Genomic DNA, 13,737 nt, shown 5'->3' with positions numbered 1-13,737 from the left:
AATTTAACTTAGGTGCAAGTGCCTTCCAAGTAAGCCTCATCGGCATTTTACAGAAAATCAGACAGAGTTTCCCCTATTTTAAGGCTATTCAAAAGTTTTTCTATCTGATAAATAATTAACAACCAACCAATATTCACCAAAACAAGTCACAATCTTCATCAACTAACCAAAATGAATTTTCACCAACATTACCATCACCAACATAATAATACTAAACTCATCTCAAAATATAGAGAGAAAGTGCAATACTAGTAACTAGTCCAATATAACGAATGAATCATCATGACACCAATAAGAATGACTATGGAGTGACTCTAAGAGTTCAAAATAAAATACACTAACAATAAATAAATTCTTTGCCCACGCGAACAAGTGCAGGGCTCACGAGGAATTAGCAACTTGTATACTCTAATTAACGAAATCCTCGCTCGCGTCATCTAGTGTCTCTGTAACAAAATAGCGGGGAGTGAGTCGCTAGCTCAGTGAGTAATAACACTTAACCACAACTGTTTTTAATTGGGAACAAGTCAGAAAATATGTTTATTAACCCGAAAATATAATAAAAATGCCCTTTCAGAAACAATAAACAATAATCCGTTTCATCATGTGTTTCATATAAATAAAAGTCAATTAACAATTCTGTAATAAACTCGGTAAACACCGTCTCATAACAAATCTTTTAGTTTGGGAGGTTTCCAAGGAATGATCATGTAATATGTATCATTGTGTGGATCCTTTCGTAAAAGGAGTCCAATATAACTGTAGGTCCCTACTCGAGGGAAAACTGTAATTATATGCTAGTTCTACCTTTCCACTAGCGAGGGCTATAACTGTACTCGATAATCGGTAAATACAAGGTACAACAGGTTTAACGAACCCACCGTTAGCTACGGGATCCTTCAAAGTCTCCTCCCATTTATACTCTTTCTTGTAAACAGTAATACTCGTACGAAAGCATTTTAAAAATAACAAAGGGCATATCATTTCTTTCAAATCTTGTAATTTTATTTCAGGAACAATAATCATATCTCAAGTAACAGTAAAATATATCTAGTAACGGTGAAAACATTTAGATTAACCGGTAAACATCTCAAGTAAATTGTTCGGTACCATATCAAGTAAATGACTTGTCCCACATGCAATTTCAAAGCATCAGTAACACATTTATTTTCAAAATAATATATAAACCATGCAGGTTATGAAAACACAAATTGTGGTAAGATTACTACTCACAGTACTCGTGTCAAATACCAAACTAGTCACCTCGAGCGGTCCGTACAACTTTCTCCGATCAATCTAATATCACATCATATCAATCTCGTGTCAGTTTTCTAGTTTAAACTAATTCATAACTAATTTAAAATATCCAACCACGGGGTTCATGTTTGAGTCTTAATTTATGGATTCATATTTAATCATAGAACTAGTCCATAATTCTATCAATTTCAAACTATTTAGTATAATTTATTCCTCTAAAATTAGACCTATCAGTGCTTAAACCAAACCTTTATAGCTTTACTATCCATAATATATATATATATATATATATATATATATATATATATATATATATATATATATATATATATATATATATATATATATATACATACATATAGAAAGCTGATATTAAATTCTTTTGTACTACATGAAATCGCATAGATGCAGTGAAATAATTCAACAGATGAGAAGAAGAAGGTTAACCTCTTTAGTCGAAGAAGAACTTTAATACTTTCAATTTCAACCCCTAGTTCTTCTTTAAGCCTTTGCCCAAAGCTTTCTTCTTCTTCTTCTTCTTCTTCTTCTTCTTCTTCTTCTCTTTCTTTCTTTCCTTCTGCTTTTGGTTTTTTTCTTCTGTTTTTCGTTTTCTCCAGAAGGCAAAAGCTTCTTTTCTTTCTAAACCCTTTTCAAACCTTGGTAGGTTACTTTCTAATGGGCTTCGTCCCTTTTGTTTCCATCCCTTTTTTTTGTTTTTTTTATTTGTTTGTTTTATTTTTAATAATTTGCTAAATGTCCAATATGTCCTTATTTAAAATATTGGGGTCTTACATCTATAACTTTCATACATTATTTCTACCCAGTTAAATACAACTACAATATCATACAACTTAAATACAATTTTTATACAATATGTCTTTTGTATATTTGATATCTGATTTGTATATATCTTGTATGTGGTGTGTGTTTCTTCCTCTCTAAAATTCCAATCAAAACTTTCTCTCTTGATACAATTTTGATACATATCAATAATTTTATGTAAAAAGATAGTATTGATAACTTAAATACAAATTTTATACAATAACTATTTTTTAACTTTCATACAACATTCAAATAAAAATATATATATAACTACAATAGAATACAATTTACATACAATTATACTACAACTTTGCTACAATTTCGTAAGTATATTGTATGTTATGTCTTCTTCTTCTTCTTCTTCTTCTTCTTCTTCTTCTAGTTTCAATCTGAAATTCAGCAAAATCAAGTCTAATCTTCACCAAATACCCTCAAAATTGAGATATAAACTCCAAACAATATTCTCAATTATTTGCAACAACACCCAATCTAAATAAATAATGATTTTTGAAAATTCAAATTCGATTTCAAAGCTTCAAAGCATTCTGCCAGTAGCCAAGAAGGGTCTCCTCAAAATCAGAGGGACCTCTCTATTCTCTTCCATGTTCGTCACAATAAAATTCACAGAAAACATAAATTTATCCACCTGAACTAGCACATCATCCACTATTCCTTCAGGTATAATTGTGGTCTGATCCGCTAGCAGCAAGGGCACATGTATCGACCTGATTTCTCCAATCTCTCCCTCCAATTTCCTGAAAATAGACAAAGGCATAAGCTTAATAGAAGCGCCTGAATCACACGAAGATTTTTCAAACTTAGTGCTTCCTAAATAGCAAGGTATAGTAAAACTCCCTAGATCTCCACATTTTTAGGGAGCTTGTTTTGCAGAATGGAACTACAATGCTTTGTGAGCTTGACAACCAATGTCTCTTCCGCTTTCCACTTCTTGGACAATATCTCATTCAGGAACTTCGCATAGGCTGGCGTCTGTGAAAGTACCTCTGTGAATGGTAGATTAACATGCAACTGCTTGAGAACATCTAGGAAATTCCCAAATTGTTTGTCCAGCTTCTCTCTTCTCTGCTTCTGAGGGAAAGGTAAAGCATGCATATATTTACTTTCTTCAATCTCCTCATTTATTGCCTTCCTATCTTTCTTCTTTTTCTGAGCTCTAGTCTTCCCCTTCTTTTTTAGACCATCATCTACCATCACCTCACTTTCTTGAGTGTTGCTATTTTTCTACTCCCCCACAATTTCTACTTTTCCTTCAATTAACTCATCCCTTTGTTTTGCCATGGGGTCCTTCACTATATGCCCTCTCCTCAGAGACATCATATTTATTGTCTCTTTTGGATTTCTTGTACTATTAGCAGGGAGAGTTCCTGGAACCCTCTCTGTCATGACCCAGAATCCCAACCTCGGGGTCATGATGGCGACTAATATCCACTTGCTAGGCAAGCCGATGTGGGATAATTAAATAGATAATTTTAAATAGTTAAAACCACAATGATAATGTACAATGAGAAATAGAAACCAAATCCAACATTGTGCTAATATAAGTCACGTGATAATATCAACCCCTAAAGATCCGGAGTCACGAGTACACGAGCAACTAGTCTACAAATAGAGTTTGAAATAAATACAATTGTTTAGAAGGAAATGGACAGTAAAAGTGGGAAAAGGAAAGGGACTTCAAGTCTGCGGATGCCATCACATCTACCTCAAGTTTCCGTATACAATGATTCGAGATGACGCATCTCATGCACTGCTGGGACCAATACTAGTATCTACACAAGAAGTGTAAAAGTGTAGTATGAGTACAACTGACCCAATGTACTCCGTAAGTGTCGAGCCTAACTTCAATGAGGTAGTGACGAGGCTATGACAGGACACCTACGTAAATAAACCTGTACAAGTAGCTATGAAGCAACAATAATAATAACAAAGAATGATAATGTACAAACTAGGAGGGGACATGCAAAAATGGGGCAAATATAACAACTACAACAGGTATGAAATCATGAAATAGCCAAGTAAATCATCAACCAATGAAATCAGATAAACCCATGCTATGAAAAATGGTATAACATCACCCTTCATGCTTTTACTCCTCACCATGTAATAATGAATAAATGAGATGAATGGCACGACATCACCCTTCGTGGTTTTACTCTCTTCCTCGCCATGTGATAATGAATAAATGAATTCAAGAAGTAAATAATGCGGAGAATATATTTAGCGTCAAATATGGTGCCGAGATACCAAGCTAGATACCAAGCTTCAACTTCCACAAATATTCAATAACTATGGAATAAGCAATAATTATGAAACGAATAATCAAAGAAGTAATAACCTAACCTAAGCATGGGTATCATAAGTAACGATGCAGTAAAATACAAATAATTAAGTTCCACCTGCATGCTTTAACCCAATTATAGAGTATAAGTACTCGTCACCTCACATATAAATTATTCCCACATACAAAACACGTAGCAAATAGACTAATAAGTCTTAATCCCTCAACTCAAAGTTAACCATGACACTTACCCTGCTCTGTAATTAAATCAAAGCTCAACTAGGCCTTTCCTCTAAAATTCGCCTCCAAACCAATCGAATCTAAACAGATATAGTTCAAACAATTCAAAATAAGCTTTAGAAACTACCCATGAGTGAAAAAGATTCAATCTTTAATGATTTTGGAAAAAGTCAACATAACTCAACTCTGAGCCCGCTTAGTCAAAATCTGAGATTCGGACCAAAACTCAATTACCCATTCACCCCGAGCCCGATTATGTGATTAGTTTCGAAATTCGACCTCAATTTGAGGTCTAAATCTCAATTTCTCAAAATTCCCAATTTCTACCTAAATCCCTAATTTCTACCATGAACAAGCGTAGATTAACGGCTAGAACTCAATGGGTGTTGATGGAAATGAAAGAAAATGAGTTAAAATCTATTAACCTATGAAGTGGGGATGAAATTCCTCTTCAGAATCGCCCTTGGGCCGAGCTCAAATGTGGAGATGGTGAAAAATGAAGAAAATCCCAGCTTTGGGATATTTAATTGACTGGGCGTCAGGCCTTCTTCGCGTTCATGAAGGGCCTGACACGATCGCGAGGAACCTCACGCATTTGTGATGGTCTATCCCCCCTGACCACCGCGTTTGCGAGTCTGGGCTCGCGTTCGCGTAGAACAAGTCCCAGCCTTCCCCCATAATCCCTTACTCATTACGTTCGCAAGTGAAGAGACGCGTTCGCGAAGGGTGATCCCAATGCTCCGTGTTCGCGAGCCCTTCTCCGCATCTGCGAGCCCTTCTCCGCGTTCGCGAAGAAGAAAACCTCCCCAGTCCCTAGTTACCCTTCGCGATCGTGAGAGTAGCTTCGCGATCGCGAAGAACAACGTATCGGATATCAGAAACAGTGAAAAACCAGCAATCCTTCTAAGTCCGAAATGGTCCGTAGCCTATCCGAAACTCACCCGAGCCCCTCGAGATCCAAACCAAATATGCACACAACTGTAATAACATCATACAAACTCGCTTGCATGGTCAAAATACCAAAATAACACCTAGAACTATGAATCGAATATCAAATTATATGAAATTTTCAAAGAACTTAAGAACTTTTAAATTACAACCGGACGTCCGAATTACTTCAAATCAACTCCGTTTTGCACCAAATTTTACAGACAAGTCATAAATAGTGAAATGAACCTATTTTAAGTTCCGTAACCGAAAATTGAACCCAGTAACAACATAGTCAACATACGGTCAAACTGAGGAATTCTTTAATCCTTCAAATTATTAGTTTTCAACAATTCACGTTAAATCAAGTTAGGGACTTCCGAATTCAATTTATGCCCAAGTACCAAATCAGGATACAGACCCACCGGGACCATTAAAACACTGATCCGATCCGTTTATACAAAATGCTGACCGTAGTCAACTCAAATAGGTTTTAAGGTTAAAATTTACATTTTCTTCAATTTTTCACATAAATCCTTTTCGAAAAAAGACACGGATTGTGCACACAAATCGAAGAATACTAAATGGAGCTATTTGAGGTCTCGAAATACAGAAATTAAGGTTAAAACTCAAAATGACCTATCGGGTCTTCACATTCTCACACAATAGATTCACAAGTTGTCCCACCCGTCTCTCCAAGTTTCGGATGGATGTGCCGTAAAGTTCCAGTCTCTCATATGTCTTAATGATAAGTGCCTTCATTAGGTCTTCCATGTTAGACTGATTGGACTGTTGAGGCAGCTATTGCTGCTTCTGCCGGTTTAGAAAACCTGGAGCTCCTTATCCTTGAGGTCTGGAGTTATTCTGTTTCCATGCATTCGCACTATCACTGGGTGAATTCCAAGAAAATACTGGGTGCCTCTGCCCTAAGGAGTTAAAATTATTGCCACTTTACTAGTTGCCTCTATTAAAGCTGCCCACATCATTTACCGTTTCATTTGCAGTTGAGGCCTAACACTCATGTGTTGGATGACCCATTCCACAAAAATCACAGACCAAAGATGACTGGCTTTGGACCTTGGCTAAGGTTAACTTTCATATCTCTTTGGCCATAGTGTCTAGCTGGGCCTGTACTGATGTGTTAGAATCTACCTGGTGAACCCAGCTGATTTTCTTCTATCATTACTCTTTACGAGACATTGGTTAGCATCTTCAGAGAGCTCATCAAGAATTGCAACAATCTCCTCATGAGTCTTCTTCATTAAAGGACCTCTAACTGCAGTACTAAGAGTTCGTCGTGAGGAGGGTGTCACTCCATCCCAAATATTCTGGAGTTGCATCTATAATTCGATTCCATTATGCTGATACTTTCTAATTATCTCCTTGAATCTCTCCCAAGCCTCGAAGACCATTTCAGTATCCTTCTGGTAGAAGTTTTTGATTTCCCTACTGAATTTCACTATTTTTTGCAGCTGAGAAATACTTGTCAAGAAACTTTTTTGTCATGTCCTGATCGACCAATTTGGTAAGCTTCAAAGCTAGAGCTTTGCGCCATCCTTCAGTGAAAAGGGTAATTCCCTTAAGTAGACTACATCTTTAGACACTCCATTATACTGAAAGGTGTTCATGATTTCATCAAAGTCCATCAAGTGAGTGTTCGGATCTTCATTCAACTTCCATCTAAAGACACAACTATTCTGGATGGTTTGAAGTAAGCCTTGCTTCAACTCAAAATTATTTGCTTCTACGGGTAGAGGTCTGACACTTGATAATCCCTGATTATAGACTGGTCCGGCAATAGTCACCCAGTGATCGTTCAAGCCTATGCATATTATATTCAAATTCATCTTCAACCAGAGGCCGGTTCAGGTTGAATCTTCGTCCTCCATTCCCGTTAACTGTTTCATAAGCTCTAAGAGCTGCTTCAGCAGCTGCTTCCTGTTGGGTTGCTTCCCGTGCAGCCAAATCAACTATCTCCTCACCGTTCTTAGCCATATTCTGTTGGTTTGAAGATTTCCCCAAGAATTCCCTGGTGGTTTCTTTCTTTTTTCTCAGTTGTCGCATGTATTTTTTCAACTCCGATTTGTAGTGTATTACTTATTTTGAAGAAGATCGAGTCATACACCAACGAACTTAACCTGTTGCATGCACACATAGAGAGAAAATCGTAAAGAATAAAATAAAATTGATTCCTAAATTAGCACGAAAAATTATTTTGAACACTATTGATTGCCAATCCCGACAACGGGGCCAAAATTTGGCGAGTGCAAAATAGAACACGAAATTAATGGTCGCTAGCCAAAGATAGTATAGTTTAATTTTTGTCTCCATAGGAATTAGATTTAAATAATGTTCAAGTAATTTCTGGTTTAAGCGCTATTCAGGATGATTAACACTTTGTTTGGAGTGATCATAAACTAAAATTAACAATTGATCATAGGTAGACAAGAATTAGGCAACAACAAAATAATCAATGGGAAAAATAAAGGTCGTGACAAGATAGGTGTAAGATGACTATTCAGGATCTTACTCTAGTTCAATTCACTCTAATGTTCTAATGATTCTCACGAATTCACTCAATGATTAGTTCAATCGTGTAGCCAAGACTTCTTTCTCGATTAAATCTTACTCTACGAGGTGAACTAATATAAAGCACTGAGAAAATATGCAAGCACGCGTTAATGAATTTGTAACGACCCGACTTGTCGTTTTAAGAATTTAAGCCCTGCCTGGCGGCATAAGGCCCTGAGCAGCTTCTTATGTGTATTGACTTGCGTGCGTGGTTGAATTCAATTACCAGATGATTTGGAGAGATTTGGAACACTTGGTCCCCAAAACGGAAGCTGAAGTCTTAGGATTTTTACCGTAGTCAGAACTGTGTGAAGACGACTCTGGAATGGAATTTTAATGATGTCAATATCTCCATATGGTGATTATGGACTTAGGAGCGTGTCCGAAAAATTATTTGGAGGTCCGTAGAGGAATTTGACTTGAAATGGCGAAAGATGAATTTTTGGGAAGTTTGATCGGGGGTTGACTTTTTGATATCGGGGCCGGAATCCGATTCTGGAATATGGAATAGTTTCGTTATGTCAATTATGAATTGTGTGCAAAATTTGAAGTCATTCCAGATTGGTTTGATGTGTTTCGGCCCAAGATATAGAATTTGAAATTTCAAAGTACATTAGGCTTGAATTGGGGTATGATTCGTGGCTTTGATGTTGTTTGATGTGATTTGAGGCCTCGAGCAGGTTCGTGTTATGTATTGGGACCGGTTGGTACGATTAGACGGGGTCCTGGGGGCCTCAAGTTTGATTTGGGGTGGTTCCGGACCAAGTTTTAGTGTTTTGATGCTGCTGGTTGCTGGTTCTGGTGTTGTTCTTCGCATTCGCGAGGAGCCTCTCGCGTTCGCTAAGAAGGATTTTGCTGTTAGGACTTTGTTCTTGGCGTTCGCGAGGAAGGAAATTTTGCTTTTTGTTGTCTGACTTTAGAGGCTGATATCTCGCAATCTATAAGGAATTTGGAGATGATCCAAAAATGAACATTGTAGCCGTTTGTATCTAGTTTTCAGAAAGGTAAACCATTTATCATTTGAAATTGTGTACAAAAAGTTATGCTGGATACACTATAGGCTGCCCGGGAAGAGTTTAGAAATCTCTGTTGCACAGGGCTGATTTTGGAAGCGTATATCTCGTAATCTATAAGGAATTGGGAGATTAGAAACAAATGAAAGTTATTGACCTTGGAGTCTAGTTTTCATAAAGTCAAACCATTCATCATTTGGAGTTTTGTACAAAACGTTATGACCATTATACTAGAGGCTGTCTGAGAAAAGTTTGAAAATGACTTTTGAAGAATTTGTTCTTCGCGAACTCGAAGAACAAACCCCTGGGCAGTAGAATAAAGTCCAAATTCGTGTCATTCTTCCATTTTTGGACCAAGGAAGCTCGGGTGAGGCGATATTTTGAGAGTTTTTCAAGAAAAACATTGGGGTAAGAATTCCTAACTTGATTTTGGTTAAATTACATGAATCTATTGTTGTTTTTATCACTAAATTAGTGAATTGGGTTGAAAACTTTATAAAACCCTCTTGGTTTAAATTTAAGATTTGGAGGTCAATTTGTTATTGGAATTCGATAAAATTGGTATGGTTGAACTCGTATCGGAATGGGTGTTCGGATTTCATAAAAATTATGTCGGGTTCCGAGGGGCGGGCCTCGTGTTGACTTTTGTTGACTTTTTGGAATAAATTTTTAAGTCGACGTATTATTATCCGGAATTGTCTTCGATGAATTTTAATGAAGTAATATAATTAATTTGGATAGATTTGAACTGTCAGGAGGTCAATTCAAGCAAGAAAGCTATTTTGGAATATCGGCCTAACTTCAAAAAGGTAAGTGTATTACTTAACCTCGAGTGGGGGAATTACCCCTTCGGCATCGAGTCTTATGTGCCATTTGTGAAATGTGAAAAGCCGTGTACGCGAGGTGACGAGTACGTACTCGGGCTTGTATGTGCAAAATATATTGGGTTTAAGTCTTAGGCATATTGTGTAGTAAATTAGATAATTGTTGGCATTTATTTAATCATCTATTTGCCATGCCTAAATCCTTGTTGGTTGAACTTGTTTTTATATAACAATTTGATGTGATTGTTATTTTAATATTTATGTAATTCCGTGAGTTTGTTGGTTTGATAATTCTGAGTTAATTTCATTTTGAATTTTTCCTATGCAAATAATTAATTAAGCAAGTTTAAGAAGAAGCGTTAATATAATTATCTAAATTTGGATTAATGAAGGATTTGATTTATGCTGAATAATTTCTATCTCTGTTGATTGTTTTTGTGGTGTTATATACATTGTGTGGAGCCTTCGACTATTTGTTGTGAAATTTATTGATTTGGTTGTATTTTTAGAATTTGGTTGTGGCCATTGGGCAAATTGTGATATAAATTGAGAGCATATGGCTATTGCCAGACGGTTTATAAAATGAACTATGGGCACGAGGTGCCGTGAGTAAATAATGAGGATATTTGGCACGTGAATTGTCCGTGCAGTTGTGATATGAAATGTGGGCACGAGGTGTTATGATGAAATGATAATGGTAATTGGCATGTGAATTGTCCGTGCAGTTGAGATATGAAATGAGGGCACGAGGTGTCGGGGAAATATGATGATTTAATTATGGGCACGAGGTGCCGTGAAAATATGAAAAAGGGGCGAGACCCGTATTTTTATGATTATGAAATGAGGTGTCACATGGTGACTTTTTAATTGAAAGGATTATATTCAAAATATTTATTTCGAAGGATTTTTACTTAGAAAGTATTATATGAAAGAATTATATTTGAAAGATATTTATTTGAGGAAATTATATTTGAAAAGATTTATTGAAAGAATTATATTTAAAAAATAACTATTTGAGAAAATTATATTTGAAAGAGAGTTATCTGGAAGAATTATATGTGAAAGATATTTATTTGAAGGACTTGATTTAATTGGGTGTAATTGTGTTTATTAATTATTGAGTAATATTAATGGTATTCTTGTTGTCTGTTATGCATATCACTGGTTGTTTTATCCTGCTCTTATTGTTATTTGTTTCCTATTATTTTGTATAATATATATTGCACAGGTTATTAGACTAGTGAGTGTCTTGACTGTACCTCGTCTCTACTCCATTGAGGTTAGTCTTGATACTTACTGGGTACCGACCGTGGTGTACTCATACTACACTTCTGCACATTTTTGTGCAGAGCCAAGTATTGGAGACATCGGACTTGAGAAGAGTTAAAGCGGGATCGTAAGGATTCAAGGTAGAGCTGCTTGGTCGTCGCAGTCCCTTGGAGTCTTTTCATTTCATTGTACTGTTAATTTTAATCAAACAGTATTGTATATTCGGTCCTCGTGATCATTTCATGTATTTAGTTAGAGTTCGTGACTCAGTACTACTAGTCTTGGGAGGTTGTACATTCATATTTGTTCCGCTGTTAGTTTTGGTTACTTATTTAATTAAAAAAAATGGCTCCAAAAATGTAATTGAAATCGGGTTACCTAGTCTTAGATACTAGGTGCCATCACGACGCCTGTGGTGGGATTTTTGGGTCGTGACAGAATTAGACTTTAGAAAAGCGTTTCTAGAGTATTCTCCTAACTTGATTTAATCAACAATTCAATAAGCTCTTTCGATTACTTAACAGAATCACTGAACTAAACCAAATAAATAATGCAAGGATAATAACCAAAATATTCCTCTTTCTATTAAATAAACTGGTGAATAAAGTTGCAATCAGTTCAAAGGTCCATAAATGAATTCATGCAAAGAACTAGAGTTAAAATCCATAAATATCAATCAAAACACCCTATCCGTCAAACCCTAAGTTAAACTACTCCATAATCATGGAGAAATTCATCACAAATAAAGTTGAAGAATAAGAAAGCATGAATTCAATCCAAACTCGGGTGTTGAATTGGGAAAGAATGATGAATCCTTGCACTTTGAGTCTCCAATGCTCTTCCAATATTCCGTAGGTCAAAAAGTCCCTTCACAAATATGTTTTTGGTGTATTTTTACCATGTAGGAGTGGGCCTGGATGAAACTACCCTTTCCAAGCCGAAACAGGAAAATACTCTAAGAAAATTATACAGGCGCGCCAGGCCCTGAGCCGCCCCATGTGGTGTGCCAATGTGAAAGTTCAGAGAGTGATTTCTGACGGATTTCAGCAGATTATACTGCCGCGCGACTATGTAATTTTTCTAGAATGTTTTGTTTTCTTCACGTTTTGACATCCAAACTTGGATCCCGACCACCGAACGCGATTCTGGTTTAATTTTTTGGACTTTTACTCAGACTTCAAAGCTCCAAATTATTTGATTTAGCTCAGAATTATCTTCTTCACTCGAAATCACTTCCTGCAAGGTATAAAACACATAATAAGTGCAATACACTAACATTTAAGCTCAAACACAATAAAATGCAATAATTGGAGTGCAAACTATGATTTAAACACAAATTTCTAGCCTACCATCAGGCCTGAGATTGTGTCACGACCCAAACTAACCCCTGTCGTGATGACGCCTATTGTGGTACTAGGCAAGTCGACTCATTTCCAAAACAAACCGATATTTTCATTTAAGAGATAATTTCAATGTTATTTAACATAAAACCTTCGTAAGGGAATTCAAATCAAAATAAAAGTGCGGAAGAAAAAGCCCGACATCGGGGTGTCACTAGTCATGAGCATCTATTACAATCTGTCTAACAATATCAAGGATAACTCAGCCTGAAAAATAGCTAAATACAACTAGAGGAAGATAAGAGGGAGAAAAGCAGGGGCTGAGATCGCCAAGCAGCTACTTTGCTATCTCCGAGGAAAAATCTGCAACCAGAATAATCAACAACTGCTACCGTGTCCAGTTACACCTGGATCTGCACACAAGGTGCATGGAGTAACGTGAGTACGCCAACTCAGTAAGTAACAACAATAAATAAAGACTGAGCAGTAATGACGAGCAATCAAGCATATAACGTTCATATCAGGAAAATCTCAGTAGAATATCTCATACTTTTAAAATCAGGATTTGAATCAAAACATCTCGTTTAAACCCAGTTCCAGTAAAATCATTTAAAGATATTTTTCAACAGTTTCCAACAGAGGAAAAATGCAAATGTGAGCAAAATGATGAAATCATAAACAACCCCTCGGGCAAACCTCACAGTCACTTGTGCCACTCGGGCATACCTCACAATCACTCTTGCCACTCGGGCATACCTCACAATCACTCTTGCCACTCGGACATACCTCACAATCACTCATGCCTCCCAATCACTCAGGAATTGGCACTCGACACTCGCACTCAGTAGGTACCTGCGCTCACTGGGGGTACGTACAGACTCCGGAGGGGCTCCTTCAGCCCAAGCGCTATAATCTTCACGGACAACTCACATACTGCCCGGACAACTCACATGCTGCCCGGACAACTCACGTGCTATAATAATAAAGTATGCTACAGACGGGCAGCCCCGATCCACACTCATCCTCACAATCGGGCCCTCGACCGATATCAACATGCTACGGCGTGCAGCCCGATCCCATAAATATCCTCACAAATCAGGCCCTCGGCCTCACTCAGTCATAAACGTCTCAAGCCACTCGGGCATTTCAGTAAAACAGGGCATTCGGCCCAAAAC

General features: G+C 37.0%; 1 protein-coding gene and 1 non-coding gene across 2 annotated transcripts; one reads left to right on the top strand and one right to left on the bottom strand.

Annotated features, from left to right (window-relative positions):
- Window positions 1-2,614: 2,614 nt before the first annotated feature.
- LOC104087463 (uncharacterized) lies at window positions 2,615-3,291 on the bottom strand. Its single transcript, XM_009591940.1, has 2 exons — window positions 2,982-3,291; window positions 2,615-2,871 (listed from the first exon to the last, which is right to left on the bottom strand). Exons 1-2 carry the CDS (start codon window positions 3,289-3,291, stop codon window positions 2,615-2,617), a joined length of 567 nt encoding a protein of 188 aa, XP_009590235.1.
- Window positions 3,292-6,895: 3,604 nt separating this feature from the next.
- On the top strand, window positions 6,896-7,002 carry LOC117274457 (small nucleolar RNA R71). The gene has a single exon (XR_004504554.1). It is a non-coding gene; the product is annotated as a small nucleolar RNA R71 (small nucleolar RNA).
- Window positions 7,003-13,737: the final 6,735 nt, after the last annotated feature.

The sequence above is a fragment of the Nicotiana tomentosiformis genome, chromosome 2, assembly GCF_000390325.3.
Source record: "Nicotiana tomentosiformis chromosome 2, ASM39032v3, whole genome shotgun sequence".
Lineage (NCBI taxonomy): Eukaryota > Viridiplantae > Streptophyta > Magnoliopsida > Solanales > Solanaceae > Nicotiana > Nicotiana tomentosiformis.
Note: the sequence above shows the minus strand (reverse complement) of the source record. Positions and strands in the feature narration are given on the sequence as shown.

What these genes read in the sequence shown, in the direction of transcription:
- LOC104087463 (XM_009591940.1), bottom strand. Translation starts at nt 3,291, where the DNA reads ATGGTAGATGATGGTCTAAAAAAGAAGGGGAAGACTAGAGCTCAGAAA. An exon ending in TGTCAAGCTCACAAAGCATT is followed by an intron (nt 2,872 to 2,981) that starts GTAGTTCCATTC and finishes CGTGTGATTCAG; the next exon opens with GCGCTTCTATTAAGCTTATG.